Raw genomic sequence first — 22,825 nt, 5'->3', positions numbered from 1 at the left:
GGGGTCTTTCCGCAGCAGGAGGGACCGATGGACACGGAGCATCATGGTACCATTTAGAACATGACATTTTGAGGTGCTCAGGGTCTAGCATGCCACAACTGGGGCCGAATGACGAACTGTTAAAGCCGCCGTCCCCGCAGCGCCCAGGGTAGCGGCTCGAATGCCTCGCCCGGACGGCAAGGGCCGCTAGGAGCGAGGCCGGCGTGGGCCGCTCTGGCCGACAGCTAGTCTCGGTAGCCCCTTCCCCCGCCCGCGGCCGCGGGTGGGAGAGCGAGGACGCCGCCAGCGCGCGTGCGCGCTCCTTCGGTGCAGCTAGTCTGCGTGCGTGAGTGGGAGGTGGCAGGCCTCTGACTCTGGCCTTCCCGGCTGACTGTTCCAGCGCGACGTCTCCAGCCATGAACCGGTTTGGTACCCGGTTGGTGGGAGCCACCGCGACCTCGTCGCCGCCGCCGAAAGCCCGCAGTAACGAAAACCTCGACAAAATCGATATGTCTTTGGGTGAGGGGCCGAGTTGGACCGAGTTGGAGTGGGGGGAGGTGTGGGTGGAACCAAGTGGCGCGGTCTGTGGGGGAAGGGGGCCGTTGGCCGCGTTTGCGGATCGAGTTTTCGTGGGGGTGGGCGGAACCGAGCTGGGGTCCCCAGAGGAATCCGGAGCGCAGGCTAGACGCCAGGTGCCGGCGTCCAGCCGTAGGGATCCGGGCGCCCCCTCGGCGGAGGCGGTGTCTGACGAGGGGCCGTGGGGCGGGGGCGCTGCGGGCCGCAGGTTTGGAGGGTCCTGGGGCGCTCGTGCCCTCGTGTTCCCCAGAGCGGCGCCACCACTCGCCGGTTACCCCGCTCTTTGTCGGGGAAACTCCGAGGGCTTCCCTGGAGCGTGTTCGCTGGGGGCGTTGTCGGGAGTGGGGACTCGGGGAGCTGTGCTTTCTCGGGAGAGCTCGGAGAGCGCAGCCGGGTCCGTGACCGCTCGGCGCGAGTGGTTCCCGAGGAGGCTTGTTGGGCATAACCGCCCAGGCCTCGGCTGGCTCTGCCGGCGCCTGGAGCGGCTGTCAGAGTACGGTGAGGCGAGGACCGCGTCAGATGCTTGCTGTTCGTGTGTCTGGGAAAGCGCACTCTCCCTATCCTGGCCCCGAAGTTATTAGCTAATTAGGAAAAGGAAGCAAAACCGAGCGATTTCGGTGGATCGCTGAGAAGCAAGGTAAAGCGGGGGGTCCCGCTCGAGTGAGAAGGGTGGCATGGCTTGGTGCTGATGACATGAAAAGCAGGATCGGTGTTCCGTTAAAATATTAGGTCTCGCACTGTCGAGGCACCATTCTTTGTGTGTTTGGCTTAGCTGGTCCCAAAGTAATTACGCTTTTGTCGGGATTCAAGTTATGGTTTTGGATGTATGTAGTCAAGTCTGCCTGTTCTTTCTCTTTCCTGAAGTTTTTCAGAGATTTGAAAAGTAAATGCCTAAGTGGATTTAGAGGTGTAAACTTTCTAAGGACGGTATTTAGGATAGTGTTGGGCCTGGAAACATTCTTTTTAAGTCGACATTTCTTTCCATTTGTTTTTTCTCTTTTGTTGTGGTTTATCTGGGAAGTTCTTGGTCAAACGTCAAGAACTCTTGTTTTCTAGGATTGCCACAGGTCATAACCCAGTGTGGGAATTAACTAAATTATCAGAAATAGTATGCTTGCCTTCAAGTCTTGTCTTACTGTTAGTCAGTGGAAAGCTCGAAAGATAAGAAGAATCTTGACCTAAAGCTAAGAAAGTGTATAGCAATATTTATTGTTTACTATCTGCTAGGCCCTGGACTAGACATTTTTATGAGCTGCTTTGGTTTGTCTTCATAATAACCCCATGAGGATTATACTCCTAGTGATAAACAGCATGGAATCCAGAGACACGCTGTCTCAAGTGGGGACCCGCTTCTTGTGCCACTTACCAGCCATGTGACTGTGGGCAAATTACTTGGCAGTGTCTCTTTTGTTAAAGGTGATAGTAACAGTTTATCTACCTCATAGGTTTGTTTTAAGTATTAAGAGTCAATATGCATGTACAAACTGCTTACAACAGTTCCTGGTAAACAATAAGCACTGTATTTTATTTTTATACACACTATATGTAAGCCATTGTTGTTATTCAGTTTACAGAAACCTGAGGCATAGGAAAATTAAGTTGCTCAAAGTCATAGAGCAAGCCCCAAAAATGGTGGGACCAGGATTTCAGTTTGTCTCTAGACCTTCAAGCTACAGGTGGTGTAGGGAAATGTTAATTATGTATTCTCATTACTAACATTTCTTAAGCTTGCAATTTTTGTATTTTGCTTTGTAATTATGATATTCAACTGAATTGAGGGGTAATTGGTCTTCACTGTGGAGAGTTAAAGTAGAGCTCAGTCTCTCTCTCTCTCTCTCTTTTTTTTTTTTTTTTTTTTTTTTTGAGATAGGGTCTGGCTGTGTTGCCCAACTTTGCCTCATTCTACCCAGTTGCTGGGATTACAGGTGTATGCCATGGTGCCTAACCAAATCATATTTTGAGTATATTCTCAAGGTTCTGAGACTTTATAGACTCCTGGTCAAGAATAAGTAGCAACTTGTTAAAGGAAGGTAGTGTTTCATAAGTAATGTCTTCACAGTATTTTCTTTTTGATTGTTGAGAATTTAACATGTTCATATATTTGATATGAACCTTTTCTTTAAAAAAAAAAAGTGGTTTTTGCTGTCTGTTTTTCCTCCTTCTCCTCTTTTTTACTTACTGGGGATTGTACCCAGGGCCTCAGGAATGCTAGACAAGCACTTTACTCCTGAGCCACAATTCCAAACTTAGTGTCTTTAACTTTTAATTTTTTTTTTTTTTTTTTTGGTGGTGCTGGAGATCAAACCTGGGACCTTGAAGCCCTTTTGCATGCTGAGCTTGTGCATTACCCTTGAGCAGTACACTCAGCTCTGGTGTCTTTAACTTTAACAAACCTTTTACTTGTTTGTTTGTTTGTTTATACATTTATTCATTCATACATACATACCAGGGATTGGACCCAGGGGCACTTAACAACTGAGCCACATCCCCAGCCCTTTTTTTGGTATTATATTTAGAGGCAGGGTCTCGCTTTATTAGTGCCTTGGTAAGTTGCTGAGGCTGGCTTTGAACTTGCAGTTCTCCTGCTTCAGCCTCCTGAGCCACTGGAAATACAGGTGGGCACCACCACTGCTGACTGACAACAGGGCTTGGAGATTGATCTCAGGAAGACAACAAAATACTTTGGGGAGATTTAAAGTATTATATAGGAAAATTTATTTGAATGTGATTAAGAGTCTTAAAGATTACAGATGGGTGAGGTAGAGCAATGATCCTTATAATCTATTACATTTCCTTCTGACTTAGAAAATGATTCTAGTCATGTAGATTTTTTGTATTTAAAGCAATTTGTAAAAATTGAGGTTAACTTTTGTTAAATTTTATTATGCAGTTGATTATATACAACATAATCTTTGATTTATTTGCTTTATCAATCATTAAAGTTAATATTGAAGTTAGGACTGTGGAGAAAGTGTTTGAATGTTTCTTAAATAAGTATTCTTGCCAGGTGCAGTGGCACACTCCTGTAATCTCAGCAGCTCAGAAAAAGAGAGGAGCTAAGCAACTCAGTGAGACCCTGTCCCTAAATAAAATGCAAAGTAGGGCTGGGGATGTGGCTCAGTGGTCAGTTGCCCCTGAGTTCAATCACCAGTACCCCTCCACCCTGAAAAAAAAAAAAAAGTATTGTTGGCTTTTAGTAATCTTTAACAGATATAAATAGGAATCTGGAGTACATTTAGTGTTCTGATCTTCACATTGTTCTGTTGTGGTATTAGTGCAAGGTGATGTTTATGAATTATCCTGGAGTTGCTTGAAAGTGTTTTCTGAAAATAGCGAGGCTTGCAGAAAAATTACAAAAGTCAATATAGAAAGAAAAGTAAAGTAACCTGTTTGACTTTGCTAGAGGAGGTGAACCAGTAGCATTTTAAAAAATATTGTACCTTTATCATGGCACTTGTGTTTAATTTTGTATTTGTTATTTGCTTATCTATTTCACAAGACTTTTAAACTTACTGAGAACAGGGACTATATTATACTTTTGTTGTTTCTATTACAGCACAGCCTTACATATACAATCATTGTGCAAAGTGCATACTCAATAAATATTTTTTGGATTGAGATGAATTTAGAAATTTTGGTCTGTGATTGAATGATTTACTTATTTTTTGACTGCTTATGGTTTTAAAGAAAAGGTGGTTATCATGTTAAAATGGACACTTCTGTGGTTATGGACAATAAGCATGGTATGAATAATTTTTGTAAATGACTTTTTGCTTATTTATATTCACTAGGGAAAGAAGTACTATGGACAATAGAATTTTTCATTTGTTAGTATATCTGTTTGGGCTGTTGATTTGAACTTTTCCTACAAAAACTTTCTTCAGAACACCAAGCAAAATGACTGATTTGGGTTCTAATCTTACCATTATTAACCTCTTAATGGCAGTGCTTTCAAAGTAGAAGTTAGGGACATAGGAAATTAACTAAAAAAAGAGACTGAGTAATCTAGTCAGTAAGTTAAAATGAAAATAATTATGGCATTTCCTCTGTTGTAGATGATATTATCAAGTTGAATCGAAAGGAAGGAAAGAAGCAGAATTTTCCAAGGCTAAATAGACGACTCCAGCAAACTAGTACCCGGCAATTCAAGATGAGAGTACGGTGGGGCATCCAGCAGAATTCTGGTAAGTTCTGAAAGTAAGCTTTAATAAAATGCTATTTTTTGTGGATTCTTAGTATACTATATTTTTTATTAGAGCATTATAATTATACATGGAAGTGGATTCATTTTGACAAAGTCATACATGCATGGAATTTGATTACTCCATTGCAGTCACAGTTCCCCTTCCTCTTCCCTCCCCCTATTCTCCTTTCTCTACTCTACTGATCTTCCTTTTGCTCATTCATTCACTTAGTTTGATTAGTGCTTTTTACATATACATAAAGGTGGAATTTCCTGTTATATTTATATTAACTCATACCATGATTTTTTAAAATTCATGGTGTATTTCCCTCCTCTTTTCTGTCCTTCTTCCCTCTGGATCCCACTGATGCCCTATAGCATTACTGTCTTTAGCACATGCTTAAAACCTAGGATTTTTGTTTTTTGTTTTTTTGTTCATTTTTTTGGTACTGGGGATTGAATCCAGGGGTGCTTAACCACTGAGCTACGTCCCCAGCCAATTTTTATTTTTTATTTAGAGACAGTACCTCACTGAGTCACTTAGGGCCTGAGTAAGTTGCTGAGGCTGGCTTTGAACTTGAGATCCTCCTGCCTCAGTCTCCCGAGTCACTGAGATTTCAGGCATGCACCACCAAATTTTATGGCAGGGTATTTAACTGTAGCAAATGAATATGTAATTTCATTGATTTATATTTAAAGACTTTTTATAAATGTTAAATGTACCATTTTTTATATGTGGTATTATATATACGTATATATATATATATACATATATATATATAATAAGTATGCTGTGTATTTTAAAGTAACTAGAGTTTATTGAAACCAAAAGTAACATTAATATTTTAAATGCCCAATTACTTTGAGCTAATGGGTGGGTATGTGTAAAGTTGTGTTCTTTTGCACTTAAGAAATTACGTTCTAGTAGCAGAAGTAAGAAAGATAGAAAAGGTAAGTGTGAGAAATGTCATAAGAGAATTTTGGTTAGTTTTATAGGACTTCAAATAGGGATTTTGTACTGTAAAGATCAGGCACAATTTGACAGATAAGGTGAAGTATGCTCTGGTCCATGAAGGATCAGAAAAACTTCCCTTTTATGGGAGTTAGGATCTGAGCCTCAATATAAATGATATCTAGCAACAACTTAGATATCATAAAATTGAGCTTGTGCTTGGTTTCATTCTCTGCTTACATGTGACAGGTTAAAATAGAACAGTTGCCACTGTTACTGAATGTGCAGAGAGACATGGGATTGTCTTAAATTCTAATTGGCTGGGAACAGTTTAGATTTCCACATTGTAATGTCAGTGAGGATATTGGTTTGAGGAAAGACAGCAGAGAGTATTGGCAAATACTCATTATAATTTTTAAAAATTTTTTTTCATTGTCCATGGACCTTTATTTTTATTTTTTTATTTATTTGCAGTGCTGAAAATCGAACCCAGTGCCTCACATGTGCTAGGCAAGTGCTCTACCACTGACTTACAGTCCCAGCCCTCATTATAGATTTTTGATTGTTGCACAAATAAGCAAATGAAGTCTTTCTAACTCCATACCTAAAATATAATTTGGACATTTGATAAATTCTGAAAACAACCCAACTGTCCTTTAGTAGTAGAGTGCTATACAGCAGTGGTTCTCAAAATGTTGTCCGGGCATATCAAGGGAATCTCCAAAACTCAAGGGTCCTCAAGGTCAAAACTATTGTTATACTAGAATCTTAACTGTGTTTTTATTCTCAGGAACATACAGTAGACTTCCTGAATCTGTATGATGTGATACATTAAATAGATTGAAGCAGAAGCAGTGACTTAGTTCAGGCTGCTAAAGCTAGGTGGCTTATAAACCTCAAAAGTTTTACTTCTCAGTTCTGTAGGTCGGACATTGGGTTCTGGTGAGGACTTTCTTTTGGGTTGCAGATTACAGATGTCTTGTGATAACCTCACATGGCAGAATGAAGGATAGAGAACTCTTTGGGGTCCCTTTTACAGGGCTACTGATCCCATTCATTAGGGCTCCACCCTTGTGGCTTTAATTACCTTCCATAGGCTTCTGAAACTATTGACAAATGTCATATGTGTGAAAGAAATTCATGGAGGGATTAGGGATTTAAAAGAGATTTTCTCTCTCTAGTTTTAGTTGTTTTCAAAGAGAGAAACTGAAGACAGTGAAAAAGGATGATACGTATGGGAAAGAAGTGCCATAAACAAATAGAAATAGAAGGCACCAAGGAATAGTATTCTACCACTTTCTTTTATTCCTTTAATCAGTTTTATTCCTGTCACAGACTTTCTCATCAGTCTCATCTGATCTTGAAGCCATAACATTGTAACAAATTCCTTCTCCCTTTAATCTTTCTCTTTGGCCTACTAATTCATTCATTTGGAATATTTTCAAATTTCTCCATTCCTCTCACAGTTCTTTATCATGTCATGTTTGAGTGGTACAGTAGCATCTGAAATGGTCTTATCACCTTCTGTTTCCCTCTTTCAATCATTCCAAAGTATTCCTTATAGGTTGTTGTATTCTGAGTGTGAGTACAATGATCCCCTCATTCCTTGTCATGGTATTCTTTATCCCTTTTCCAGGCCCTGTGTGATTTGAACTCAACATGTCCCTTCACTTTTATCCTTTTCCCTAGACTGCCTCAATATGCTGTGGTTGCCTATATCTTTGTACTTAATCATGCCAACCTGAAATCTTCATGTCTCTCTCCCTATTCATATCTTACCCATTTTGTAATACCAAATCTAGAGCCTACTTTTTCTATGATAGTTGTTTTTTCTCCTTGGAAGTGTATTATTGATTATATTCTGCCTTTTATTCCCCTTTAATTTTTATATCCCAGTTTGGATATATATTCAGTTTTTGGAGCCATATCCACCTGCACCTAGATCATAGCTCTGCTCTTTCAGCCTGTGACCTCTTGATAATCATTGTTCTTTGCCTCACTTTGCTCAACTGCAAGATTGAGATTTTAGAATCAACCTCAGGTTCTTAAGTAATATAAAGTATTTAACATGGTGCCTAGAAACAGTAAGGGATAACTGTTTCATTGTTTAATACAAATAGAAATAGCAAGTTATAGATTCGAGTTAATGTACATGTTTCCCTAACGTGGTTTAATCATACACAAAACAGCAGTTATTTGATTTAAAATTTTTTAAAATTTGTCTTTATTGCTTTTTTTCTAATTATAAAGTTAATAGCAATATCTTTAGGACTGAGTCAGAACACCTGAAAAAGGAATAAATCTTTTATATTTGTATATCTATATCTGTATCTATATGTTTTTGTTTTTGTTTTAGTTGTCAATGAATCTTTATTTTATTTATTTATATGTGGTGCTGAGAATTGAACCCAGGGCCTCACACATGCTAGGCAAGTGCTATACCACTGAGCTACAACCCCAGCCCCTGAGAAAGGAATAAATCTTGAAGACTCCTCTTTCCTCCTTCTGAGTTCCTGACCTTGGGGAGGATGAGGCCATGGCCCTCTGGATAGAAAGAAGTTCATCGAATTACCATGTTGATGGAACTCACTGGAAGGCTGTCTATGGGGATGGCCAGCTTAAATTCACTGGAGGAGTAAACAGGGCCAAGAACTAGGCAGATGCCTAAGGCACAAAATTTAAGACATCCCTCAAATTTTGTGCAATATTGTCTTTCTGGCCTCACCATAGTATTAGCCTGATGTATTCTGGGAGGGTTGGTATCACTTGTTGTCCTATGCCACAGGAATACACCTTGAGAAGCACACTTTATCCTCAACTCTCTTCAGCGCCCTCTACTGGTAAAACTTAACATTATGCTAGATGATAAGAAAATAATTTCCAGTGTCAGAGGCAGGGCAGTAATGGGTGAATTGGAAGCTAAAAGGCAATAAATTGGTAAGTGGTTCAGTCATCTTAACATAGGCTTTTATAACTGTCTTATTGAACTCTGGTCTCGGCACACAAAAAGTTTCAAGAGTTGACATATGCAGTCATCCCCCTCTTAGAGAATCATAGCATGCATTAGCCCTGAGAAATCCTACAGTAAAAATATTTTAACTTCATTTTTAGCTATGAAACTTTCTTGTTGCCAGACTTATTATCATGTTTCAGATGTAGAGTATCAGATAACATTATAAAGACATTCCCCCCAAAATAAGGTGACAGTGCCCTCTATCACAGTTGTTACTTGGCATGATCCTCTAAAACTTCTAGATATTGCCTTAAGAAAAATTTTAAAAACTGAGGTATAAGTTTTAGAAGAGGGAAGACCATATCCTCAGAATCATATAAAAACAAATAAATAAAGGTCCATTGACAACCACAACTAAAAAATCTTTAAAAAATTAATAATTGACTTCAGTAAAACAGCTAATTATAAAATGATGATTAAAACCTCAGTAGCTTTCCGTAATGCCATGAATGACAATATGAAAATTATTAGAAAATAATATTTTTTATAATTGACAAGAAGTATAAAATAGTATAAGTTTAACAAGAAACATGCAAAACTTATGAAAAGAAAAGGGAGCTATGCTGAATCAATTAGTGACAAAATAAAGACTTCTATAAGTTGGAGGATATGCCATCTTCCTGAATGATACAGAGCTATAAAGATGTCAATTATTGAAAAATTAATATAATTCCCCATCAAAAAATTGAAGGAAATTAGCAGAAAATTGACTCATGAACATAACAGGTCATGAATGGAAGAATACAGATGACCATAAAAACACATGGAAATTGTTTATTCTTACTAGTGATCAAACTACCAAATAAGGCAGATTTTTTTTCAAAGACTAAGCAGTAAAGATTAAGAATGACAGTGTTCGGAACTGGGGTATAGCTCAGTGGTAGAGTGCTTGCCTAGACATGTGAGGCACTGGGTTTGATTCTCAGCACCATATTTAAATAAATGAATAAAATAAATGCCTATCAACATCTAAAAAAACATTTAAAAGAAAAAAGAATGGTAATGTTCATACTTGTCAGTGATAGAGAAAAAGTGGCACCTTAAGTTCTTCAGAATATAAATGAATGCACTCATTCTGGAAGAGATTTTTTTCAATACAAGTAAAAATTCTTAAGAGTTTACTTTTTCAGGTTGGGGAGATAGCTCAGTGGGTAGAGTGCTTGCCTTGCAAGCACGAGGCCCTGGGTTCAATACCCAGCACCGCAAAAAAAAAAAAAAGTTTACTTTTTCACCTGGTATTTCACCTTCTTGAAGCTTATGTCTTGAGGAGATAGTCACGGATGCGCGTAAAAATGTCTGAAGCAAATGAATCTATTAGTAAAAAATGTCTTAGATCAAATGTACCATTAAAAAGTAATGCAATAAAAGAATATAAAAATAGGATAATATTCATAGCATAGTATTAATGTAGGCTATAAGATAGTACATAGAATATAAAATTATAGTTGCTACAAGATTGACTCAGTTCACCTTCTAGGTATTTATCATTACAAAATGGTAGTATTGGTAGTATTGGCCATGCACTAGTCAATTTTGAGTTGTTTAAGTATAGTTGAAACTAATGTTATATATTTGTAGAATTTCTGCAGTGAGCATGTCTTTAGTAATTAGGAAAAAAGTGTTTAAATCAGTAAGATACATGATGGAAAAACACAGTAATGTTACCTGCCACAGAAATTAAAATAATGCCCATTGACGCTCATTGGAGACTTGATAAAAAGAATTTGAGTACAGTAGGGCTGATAGTAAAGAAGTCAGATGGCAGTGCAGTAATAAATGGGAGATGAGTGAGTGATTCTACTCTAGATGAGCACTATCTAATAGAAACAAATGTGAATCACATACTAATAGATTTTATTTAGCACAGTATATTCAAAATATTATTTAAACATATAATTAATATAAAATCAAATGAAATGTTTTACATCATTTGTAACATCAGTCTAGTAGTAATTCAAGAATTCGTTAGCCACCTATAGAGGCTGGGGATTTGGCTTAGTGATATAGCACTTGCGTAGAATGCACTAGGTCCTGAGTTAGATCCCCAGCACTCCTGCCACACACACACAGAGCTTAGTGGTTTTGTGTTTAGTGCACAATGCACAGATACAATCTAGATTGTCCTGTTGAGAAAGTAGTGACAGAAGAGAAGGCTAAAGGGAATATGTGAGAATCATCTATTGCTTTGAAGTTCAATATAACCACAGAACCCTTCCCAATGAACTTTTGTTCCCTCTTAAAAAAATGAAATATTTTGTGTAAGTCAAAAGAATATGGAAATAATAAGTAAGAAAATACTCATATCTACTCTCTTGAGCAGTTGAGTGTCCTGTGACCCTCACCATTGCATTCCTAAATTGATATTGTTTCTTCTCCTTTTTTAGGGTATTGGAGGTTGGATCTAGGGGCATTCTCTACTGCGCTACATCACCATCCCTTTTTTTTTTTTTTTTTTTTTTTGATACAGGGTTTCACTAAATTTCCCAGGCTCCAAACTTGTGATCCTTCTGCCTTAGCCTCCCAAGTAACTGAGATTACAGGCATGCCACCACGTCTAGCAATTGTGTCTTCTTTTCCTTTAACAGGTTTCGGTAAAGCTAGTTTGAGCCGTAGAGGAAGAGTAACACCTGGAAAGAGACGTCCTTATGGAGTTATCACTGGTCTTGCGGCTAGGAAGGCAACAGGAATTCGAAAAGGGATTAGTCCTATGAATCGTCCACCTCTAAGTGACAAGGTAGAATGATGACTTAATTCTGAGTTAGAAACCTTTTTCCTTTATTTATACGTATACTTTTATGAACAAGTTTAAGAAAAAAAATTTTTGGTACCCGAGATTGAACCCAGGGGCACTTAACCACTAATCCATAGCTTCGTTTTTTAATTTTGAGACAGGGTCTCACTAATAAGTTGCTTAGGGCCTTGCTGAATTGCTGAGGCTGACCTCGAGCCTGCTGTCCTCCTGCCTCAGCCTCTCAAATCACTGGGATTACAGGCATGTACCACCATGCTCAGCTGATTTTTATTTTTTATGCAGTTTTGGGGGGCTTATGTAAAAATTTTAATAAATAAAAATAATTTCTAGTCATGAAGACTATCTAAATTTCCACATTCTCAAATAGTCATCCCTCCAGATGTGTGGAGAATTGGTTCTCAAATACTAAAATCTGTAGATGCTTAAGTCCCTTGTATCAAATGGTATAGTGTTTACATGTAACTTTCGTACATCCTCCTGTTTAAATAATCTCTAAATTGTTTATAGTACCTAATACAGTATAAATGGTATGTAAATAATTGTTTTACTGTATTATTTAAGGAAAAAGGACAAGAAAAATAAGTCTTTGTGTTTAGTAAACTCAAGATATAAAGTTATCACCATTATTATAATAATTATAATGTGCCAGATACTTTGAAGGAAAATTACATGCAATGACAACATCATGGAAGATGGTCCTTGGTGTTGTTATTTTTTATTTTTTTGGTATTGGGGATTGAACTAAGTGGTACTTGACCACTGAGCCACATTCACAGCCCTATTGTATTTTATTTAGAGACAGAGTCTCACTGAGTTGTTTAGTGCCTTGCTCTTGCCGAGGCTGACTTTGAACTCTTGATCCTTCTGCCTCAGGCTCCCGAGTCAGTGGATTGCAGGCATGCACCACCACACTCAGCCCTTTGTGTTATTATTAAAGACAAATACAAAGCTTGGAGTAGACCATCAGTCTACTGATGTGACTTTTCTCCTATGTTCTTGATAGTCTTTATCCTTGATTTTACATTTACTTTTAAATGTTTATGAAAAGGAAGACTTTGTTGTTTACCTTGTGTAGTCTGTGGATGTTATGAAGCATTTCTCATATGCTTAAAATATAGGGGAATCCAGTAAGGTGTAAGATACAGTCCACATGGTCAGGACTTTAAAGAAGTCTTCATGCAAGATGTGGAAACCTGAATTAGGCTTTAATGGTGGATTTAATTTAGTATGTGAAGGAAAGAAAAGTGGACATTTCATTCACTCGTGTTTTTTATGATATTGACTTTTCCTCTTTTCCCCTCTAACCATTTCAACTTCAACTTCTTTGATGTTATAACTTCTGTTTTTTTCTTTTTCACATATTTATTTTGGAACTTGGCTCTCTTATCCCTTCACTTAGTATGTTAGCTTTTTGTTATTATAACAAAATATCTTGAGATAATTAACTTATAAATAAAGAAGGTATGTTTTGGCTTATAGTTTGGAGATTCCAGTCCCAGACTGGGAGGGCAGGACTCATAGCTTTGGGCCTTTGGCAGGTAAGCACTACAGAAGCATGTAGCAGGGCAAATTGCCTACCTCATGACCAAAAAAGCAAAGAGGAAAGGCCTAGGACCCATAGTCCTCCTCAAGGGCACACCTCCAATGATCTAAGGACTTCTCAGTAAGCCCTACCTCCTGAAATTTTCATGATCTCTCAGTAGCAATATCCTGGGGTCACCTGTAACACATGGACCTTGAGAAGGACACTTATCCAAACCATAGCACTTAGAATCACATTTATATAAATTATTCCATAGTTTTCATCTCTTTTGGTTCTTTTCTTGAACTCCAGAATCACATCTCACCACCACATCCCCCAGAGTACCACAAGGATTTTAAGTATAATATGGCTATTATCTTTTCAATCACTTTGTAAATTTTTAAGTCATTTTAGTGTCTCCATCACCCTTATTTATAGATCCAAGCAGTTGTCAGTCTCTGTCCATTTTACATAAGAAACGTTTATTGTAGTAGAGTTTATTAACAAAAAGCAATCTGATTAATATAGTTTCTTTCTTTCTGAAAGAATATAGAACGATATTTTCCAGTGTTAAAAAGGAAGGCAAATCTTCTCAGACAGAATGAAGTGCAAAGGAAACCCGTTGCGGTTCTCAAGAGACCTAACCAGTTAAACAGAAAGTAAGTACTGGGATACAAGTAAATGATGCATTGTGTCCTACATTAATAAATACTTCTTTTAGTTTAGAAAAATACATTTACAGCAATTCTTGTCATTTAAAAAAAATTTTTTGTAGTTGTAGATGGACAGAATGCCTTTATTTTACTTGTTTATTTTTCTGTGGTGCTATGGATCAAACCCAGTGCCTCACACGTGCTAGGCCAGTGCTCTGCCACTGAGCTATAGCCCCGGCTCGATTCTTGTCATTTTCAAGACAGATATTTGAGATATCTTACCTGAAATCCTACGCGGAAGCATTTAGTACTAGCTTCCTTATTTCTTAGACACAGTATTATTGGTGACATGAACTAATATAGATTTTTTTAAAAGCATCACTCTTCTTTTTTATCTTTCTTGACACATAGAATAAAATTGTAAAACTGATCATTTTGGTAAAATTTCTAACACCACAATTAGAATTATTCAAAATTGGGAATTCTGAAAGTTGAATTGATTATTCAGTCTTGTGTGTCTTACTAAAACACGTAATATGGATTACTTGTGGAAAAAGCTGAAATTATTTTCATACTAGATTAAAAGAAATAACACAAATATAAAAGTTATGACCTGTTATGGCATTCTGTTCTCTGTAAGGATAAAGAACACAGAAATGAAGCTGATAAGCTATGAAGTTACCTTATTTTTTCAGTGTCCAATACCATTTATTTATCTCATAGAAGATAATTCATAACAAAACAAAATCTAGAATGAGATCTTCAAATAAATGGAATGGCTAGAATTGCAATTTCACTTAACTTTCATTTTGAGGATCATTTGGTAGTACCTTTTGTGAAAGGGAAGTTCTCAAATCAAATAAGATCCTGTTTTTTATGAGACTTACATGTTAATTGGGCTAGCTAAAGAAATTTTGCATTCAAACCTCTAACACTGAAAGTAGGATTAGGTAGCCTATTAAGCACCTGTTTATGTAGTAGATAAATAAGAATTTTTGTTTTATCATACTTCACCAACTTTCTATAGAAAATAGAAGGGAAGTGATGAAAATCAAGTCAAATGTAATTTATGAAGTACGTTTTTCTGGGCTGAAACAATGGAAAGTGGAAGAATATATCTGTGTTTCAGATTAATATATAAAGGTTTCTGAGTTAGGAAGAGAAAGCTGGAGGAGGAAAGTTTAAGTCTTATGTTTGGTTTTCAGTTTGACATGAATATGCTTAGATGTGATTTACTAATCCTATAAACAAATCTGTAAATTTACATTTTCACCAAATTTATAAACAGGAAATAGCATTAAAATATAATCTTGTAAATGTCTTAAGACAACAGGTGGAATATTGGTGGAATATTGGAGAATTGAATGTTTGGAAGACCAATTAGTTCAAAATTAGCCAGTTTGTTATGTGATATGCTGTAGGAGATATTTGTAAATCAGATCTCAATAGCTTCTTGTAAATAAGTAAACAATTTGAAGTCTTTGTTACATTCATCAAGTTTTCAGCCTATGAATTTAACTATTCCTGCTTATTTTTTCTCAAGATATTTTAAAGTAAAGTGTCTGAGATTACTCATAATATATTTGTTTTTGTTGCAGAAATAACATCCCAGCTAATTTTACCAGGAGTGGAAATAAATTAAGCCATCAGAAGGACACTCGTCAGGCAACTTTCCTTTTTAGAAGAGGCCTGAAGGTATTAAAAAGCCCTGATGGTGTTTTCTTTCTACCCAAAGAGAAGCCTTTACTTTTTACCCAAAGAGAAGCCTTTCATTGACATGGCTCTTGGTTAAGGCAGAGATTACATTTGGGATTTGGGAAACAACTTTAGGTTAGTTCTTTGTTACATTTCTTCTTTTCTTACCCTCAGTAGCAACTTCTTATAAGAATTAATTTATTATTTAGTAATTACTTTATATATGCCATTTGTTCTAATACAGTAACCCCCAACAGAGAGGTGTTTTCAGTATAGCACAGACCCCTCTCCTGCACTCACACATGTGCCACACTGGGTTATAAAGTTTTGTAGTGCATGGTAGCTGCTTGGATTCAAATTCTTAGGGATCTACTGCTTTTTTTTTTTTTTTCCTCTTTTAGGTTCAGGCCCAGTTGAATACAGAACAACTGCTAGACGATGTAGTAGCAAAGAGAACTCGTCAGTAAGTTTCAATTTGTTTTTGAAGTTGTCATTTTAAAATTCACAGAACACTAGCTACTCCATTTACCATATGCCCCAGTCTGAAAGAAATTAAATGAGACCCAAAATGAAATTAAACCCCAAAAAATCCTATTTTATATTTATTTTTTCCCTTACTTTTTAAAAATATTTTTTAGATATCAATAGACCTTTATTTTATTTATTTATATGTGGTGCTGAGAATCAAACTCAGTGCCTCACACATGCTAGGCAAGTGCTCTAGCACTGAGCTACAACCCCAGACCCCAATGTGTTCTCTTAACAGCAGTAGGAGTTCATCCTTATCACAGCCCCCTCCCCTCAAACACTTTTGAGTTTTCACATCATTGTTGTGATAGTTTTAGCACCAGATAAATAAGGGTATTAAGTCTTCATTGCCTGTTATTTCACTTTAATAAAATAACTTTTTGCTTCTCCCCCCCCATAACTGCTTTTATATGAATAGAAGAAAATCTAGTAGAAATTTTATAAAATTTGTAAAACTTTGAAAACAATAGAACATTTTTCTTTCACCATAATCTTTTTTCCCTGTATCCAAAAATCTGTTTCTGTCTGTTGCACTCCCCAAATGTGTGTTGTAACACTGTGTAATTATCATGTTTTGAGATTAAACTGTTAAAAATTATGGTTACTTTTTGGAAATTAAAACATAAAATGTGGTCATGGTCCAAATATGACACCAAGTGTAGTAAGGCATGATTTTTTGAGCCTAATGCTGGCAGCATTTTTTTTTTTCATTGTGTATATATACCACAGTTTTTTTTTTTTTAATTTATTTTTATCGTTAACAAATGGGATACATCTTGTTTCTCTGTACATGAAATAGAGGCATACCATTTGTGTAATCAGTCATACATTTACCTAGGGTAATAGTTTTTGATTCATTCTGTTATTTTTCTTTCTTCCCTCCCCCCACTCCTCCCACCCCTCTAGCATTCTTTAATACAAATGGTATGACACTGGAAACATAAGAAAGAATTAATAGTCTTAATTGCTATTGCAGAGAACCATATTAACATAATAATGACATAAGTTATGTTTGTTTTGACATTTGAGGTTCAATTTGTAGACAAAGCATAGAATGGTTAATTTGGAAACAATATAATGTAGATGTCAATTTTCACAAATGTTAATACAAAAGTAGAGCTGATAAAAAATGGAAGATAGTGAGAGAAAAGGTCAAAAGAAAGATTAGAAGGAGTGTTCCCTCATAAAGTGGAGGGGGTTCCAAAAGGCACTACTAAAAGAAGTGGAGATTTAAAATAATGATATATCCTACTGGTAGGGAAACTGAAGGATAATTTGATGATGATCATAGCAAGATTTTTCTACGTGAACGTCTCTTTTAGTGAACTGAAAGTTATCAGTAAGCAGTGAAAATAGAAAAGATCATACATGCTGCTTCTGTTGAGTGGGAATGGGAAGGAGGCTACTGGGTTGAGAGACTTGGGTTTCATTAGAGGCCCTCTGTTTTTTATTTTTTAAAAATATGATATATTTATTACACTGATACTAGCTAATAAATTCAAGTGCCCTGTTTCTATACCCAAGATGCTTATTTGTTATATAGAAGTATCTGTATTTCTTAAAACCTGAAGGAAAAAGGCATAAAATAATGGCTACTTCTAAAATGTATATTGGGGGCTGGGTTATAGCTGAGTGGTAGAATGGTTGCTTAGCATATATGAGGTTAATTTGGAAACAGAATATAATGTAGATGTCAATGGGGTTTATTCTCCAGCACCAAAAAAAAAAAATAGATAATGTATTTTTATATGAGAAATACAGGATTTATAAACTTCCATTTTAATGAAATTTTTTTGTTTTTGAAACTAGATGGCGTACTTCCACCACAAATGGAGGAATTTTAACTGTATCCATTGACAATCCTGGAGCAGTGCAATGCCCAGTGTAAGTCTTTTCTTTCTTTTTACAAGAGTTGTAACACTCTTAGCATATGAGATAACAGAAAAGTATTGGACTTGTGCTTAGAATATGATGCCCAGTTTGGGAGAAAGTGAGATACAAGGATAAAGTAATACACATGATACAAGTTGGAAATAATATAGTGTACAGTTAAAAGTAAAATAATTCTCTTCATTATTGGTTCTGTAACCCCCAAAAACCCCCTTGTTAACAGTTTCTATTATTATTATTAGTTATTACAGTACTAAGAATTGAAACCAGAGGACCTCTACCACTGAGCTGCACCTCCAACCCTTTTTAGTTTTTTATTTTGAGACAGTGTCTTACTGAGTTGCCAAGGCTGGCTTCAAACTTGCTATCTTTCTACCTCAGCCTCCCAAGTAGCTGGGATTATATACAGGCATGTGTAGCTACCCTCAGCTTCTTTTATATTTTTATTTTAAAAACAAATGTATATTTTTAATGTATTTATGATAAATGAGATGATACTGCACGTACTTATTACTCACTTCTTCCCCTCTATTTTGGAGGTCTACTTTTCAGACCATATGGACCTATCTTCTCTTTAAACCCTTCGTGGCATATTCTCTTTTCTAGATAAACTTAATTTAGTTTATCTTTTCCTTATATTTATTCAACTGTAAACTTTCTAGATTTATGGAGCTTCTGACCTTTTGCCATCTTAATGATTAAAATTAAAAGAATGTTGGATGGTTCTCTAAGAGCTTATAGGTGACTGTATTTTAGTAGAAGACCAAGACTTGAATATCACCAATCATTTGAAATCATTAAAAACCTTCTCATTCTACCTAAAAGGGCATTCTATGAAAAAGAATAAATTTTAATCTCTGTAGTCATGGACCAGATACTTTTTTTTAAGAACACAGTAAGATAACCTTAGTACATTTGAACAAGTTCATAAGTTAAGATATTTTAAGTACCAAATGATTTATCTTCTTTTAATTTAATTAATTAAGTTAATTTAAATTTTTTTCTAATAGAACTCAGAAACCACGATTAACTCGGACTGCTGTACCTTCTTTCTTGACAAAACGGGAGCAATCTGATGTCAAGAAAGTTCCTAAAGGTGTTCCTCTACAATTTGACATAAATAGTGTTGGAAAACAGGTAAAAAGATTTTCTGTATTTCTTCAGACCTTTCACTCACAGTTTTTTTTTTAAATATATTTTTTAGATGCTGATAGACCTTTATTTTGTTCATTTATTTATATGTGGTGCTGAGACTCGAACCCAGTGCCTCACACATGCTAAGCAAGTGCTTTACCACTGAGCCACAACCCCACCTCCTGACAGTATTTTAATAACAAAAAAAAAAGCTGAATAGCAAATTAAAAAGGATGTTCTAAACCCCCCCACACACACACACCCCAACTCTAGGTAACCACTAATCTGCTTTCTGTCTCTGTGGATTGCCCATTTTTGGCATTTCACGAATTGAAGTATAAAGTATCTATTGTAATTCTGTTCATCTTTGTGGCTGGCACTTTCATTTACATTAATGCTTTTACGGTGCATCCATATTAGTATTTCATTCCTTTTTTATTGTTTGAAGTTCATCATATGTGTATACCACATCTTATTTTTTCATTCATTAATGATGGATGTTTGGGTTGTTTTCTGTTCTTTGGCTATTATGAAATAATGCTTCTTTGAACATTTGTGTAGAAGTTTTTGTATGAGCATGTTTTTCATTTTCTCCTATACGTAGGAGAAATTTGGTAGATTGTGTGGTAACTCCTTTTTTAGCCTTTTGAGAAACTGCTATTTCCAAAGAGGTAGCTGTGTGTGCTCTTTTGCATTTCCACTGGCGTATATGTGGTTTCTAAATTTCTCTACATCCTTGGCATGTTTTCTTTTGGTTCTAGCCATCCTAGGGAGTGTGAATTTATATCTCACTGTTTTGACAATTTTTGTATTAAACTTGCTTCTTGTGCTCTTACTTTTGTAATGGATTTGTAGAGTCCCTAGAATTTTCCACATAAATGGTCTGTCAGTCTCCATATTCTTTTATAATCTTTAAACTAATTATTTTTCTTGCTTTGTTATAATGACTAGAATCACAGTGTTGAAGTAGTAGGACATTGTGTGTTTGCCTGGTTCAGAGCCTGAAGAAAAAGCATTAAATGTTTCAGCATTAAGTATGATGTTAGTCAAGTTTTTCAGAGATTCCTTTTATCAAATTGAGGGAATTTCTATCTGTTCCTAAGTTGTTGAGAACTATTATTATGAATGAATATTGGACTTCATGTGTTATTTTGGTATCCATTGAAATAAGAATCTGGGCTGGGCATGGTGATGCATGCCTGGAAGCCCAGCATATTCAAAAGGATTTCAAATTCAAAGCCAACTTTAGTAATTTAGCAAGAACCTATCTCAAAAGAAAAAATTTTTTAAAAAGGGCTGGGGATGTGGCTCAGTGGTTAAGTGCCCCTAGGTTCAATCCCTGGTACCAAAAACAAAAAAAAAAAAAAAAAAGAGAGAAGAATTGGAATTAAAGATAAATATATACAAAAATTTGGTCTGGGGGTGTAGTTCAGTGATAAAGTACATACTTAGCATGTACAAGGCCTTGGGTATAATCCCCAGTAAAAAAATAAAACTGGGTCAAACTTACTTCTTTTTATTTTATTTTGTGACATTCAGTTTGGGAACATTTTGTAAGTTGTTAAATAGAAACCAGATTTTATTTGAATTTCTATAGTAAACTTAGAAATTCAAGATAATTTGTTAATATTTACAAATCAAAAATTTATTTCCTTTTAAAATACATTTATTTATTTATTTATTTAGTGTGTGTGTGTGTGTGTGTGTGTGTTTTGCCAGGGATTGAACTTGGGACCTTGAGTTTGTTGGGCAAGCACTCTACCACTGAGAGACATCCCCAACTCTTACTTCTATCAGAGACATCATTAAAGTTGGTGGCAGTGTTTCTAGAGCCTGAAAATTAATTCATATAGAAATATCTTGAGTATATGACTTGTAGGCTTTATAATATAGATGTATGTGTGTTTTTGGTGGTGTGTAATGTGAACATTTTGATTGTTTTGGAGATAGGGGTTTCTGAGTCAGATTGCCAGTTTAAACTCTGAAGCTGTTAGTAGGTAGCTAAACTACCTTTTTACCTAACCCTCGCTAACTTCACCTGTTTCATGTTTTTTGTTAGGATCCAATGAAATCATACACGTGAACATTCAGAATGTTAACTAACAGTTGTTACTGTTACTATTAATCAGTCATAAGATCACATTATTGTTACAAAGAAAATATGCCTTTCCATCAAGTAATTTTCTTTTTTCTTTTCTACAGACAGGGATGACTTTGAATGAACGGTTTGGGATCCTAAAGGAACAAAGAGCCACTCTGACATTCAACAAAGGAGGAAGCCGCTTTGTAACTGTAGGATAGATCACACGTCAAAGGAACTTTCAAGTGATGACTCTGGTTGAAAAGTTGGATTGCTTGAAGAGTTCGTCACAGAAATTCAAGAAACTTTACTTCAAAATATTCACAAGGCTAAATAACTCTTATTTTTGAAGTTTTTTTTAAACATGTATAAAATAATGCCCTGAAAAAAAGTAACAGGGAATATACCTATCTCTTCTTAAAGATGTCATGGTTGGCCCATACAGAACAATTCTGTTTACTTCTTTGGTTCCTCATGCAGCAGAAGGAAGACAGAAAAATAGAAATTGATTATTTTTATGATAGTGGTATTTAGGATCTCATCACTTTTGCCCATTTTTTTAGACTTCACCATGGTGAATATTGGTCTTCAGAAATATGAGTAGGTCCCTTTGTTACTGTCACTTATCCTTTAATAGTGTTAATGTAATAAGTGCAGTTGCCTTTTCTTCAAAAGATATATTTTTTAAAAATCTTATGAGAATTTCAGTTTTGGCTTTTAAGATGTATGGAAATATTTGGAACTTGGTTCATTTTTCAGATAGTGTTAGACTAAACCCCCAGAGTTGTAAATCTTTAGTGATGAACTTTTAACAAGAAATGTGGCTCTTGGCCTTATTCTCAGTTTAAAATATTGGTGTTTCAAGGCTATAAGTGCATATTTACAAAGTTAACTCATAGGGCATTGAAGAAGATCTGATGTAAAAACCTGGTAGTTTTCTGTTTTATTAAATGAAGAAAACATTTAATGAAAGAAAGTAGCAAGTTGAAGACCAGAAACTTAAGTGAAAAACTTCAAAACCCAGGTCATAGGTATACTCTTTGGATTTAGTGAAGTCTCACTAATGTCCACAAATTCTTTGACAAATGATATTAAAGGAACTATAATTTTAAAAATGAATTGAGTACTTTAGATATTTGGATATAAAAGTTAATAGCCATAAAATCCTACACTTTCTTATTCAAAAAGTTAAAATTTATAAGTACCGTGTGCTAACCGATTGCGCCACTGGAGCTCCCAAAAAGTTAAAATTTATAAACTTGAAAGCCTGCTAAATTAAAGTTTGTAACTCCAAAAACAAAAATATACTGTATATGTAACAAAAGAAAAAATGCATAATTGCAATAGAATTACATTATAACCTTGTATACCTTTCAATCTGATTTCCTGTATGATATAAAGTTCAAACATATATGGGGAGAGTTTTTTCCCTACTCTGGAGGGGTGGAGGGAGTTAGTCTGTGGTGCCAAGATAGTGCTGAGTCCTCAGTTAGTTATATACTATAAATTACAGTAAAATGCCAAAATCCAGCAAAATATTCCAGCTATAAGTTTAGAAGTTTGGTCATTTTGAAACTTGACCTTTTGGTTTCCTTTGATGTTCAAACCTCTAAGGAGGTATTAAGTGTCTCTGGCATATATTATTAGTGTTGACTTTTCCTGTAAAACAAAACGTTTAGGTTATCACTTCTGCCTCACTTGCATTGCACACCACATCATTGTCTCATGCTCCTTGGGTTACTTACTGGTTTATGCTAGTCATGGGAAGCTATCAGTAACAGTTTCATGCTTATACCAAAGAATTAAATCTGATCCTTACTATCTGGTATTCTGCCAGTACTTCTACTTGATAAGGGATTATTGGAAAC

The 22,825-nt window shown here is 36.0% G+C and overlaps 1 protein-coding gene across 1 annotated transcript; it reads left to right on the top strand.

Moving 5' to 3' along the window:
• The first annotated feature begins 46 nt into the window (after positions 1-46).
• FYTTD1 (forty-two-three domain containing 1) lies at positions 47-22,152 on the top strand. Its single transcript, XM_079156269.1, has 9 exons — positions 47-498; positions 4,611-4,739; positions 11,289-11,437; positions 13,524-13,636; positions 15,229-15,325; positions 15,727-15,788; positions 17,663-17,737; positions 18,754-18,880; positions 21,080-22,152. The coding sequence occupies exons 1-9, from the start codon at positions 396-398 to the stop codon at positions 21,176-21,178; spliced, it is 954 nt and encodes a 317-aa protein (XP_079012395.1). The 5' UTR covers positions 47-395; the 3' UTR covers positions 21,179-22,152.
• The last annotated feature ends 673 nt before the right edge of the window (positions 22,153-22,825 follow it).

The sequence above is a fragment of the Sciurus vulgaris genome (genome assembly GCF_902686455.1).
Source record: "Sciurus vulgaris genome assembly, chromosome: 10".
Classification (NCBI taxonomy): domain Eukaryota; kingdom Metazoa; phylum Chordata; class Mammalia; order Rodentia; family Sciuridae; genus Sciurus; species Sciurus vulgaris.
This window is presented reverse-complemented; position numbering and strand designations above follow the sequence as displayed.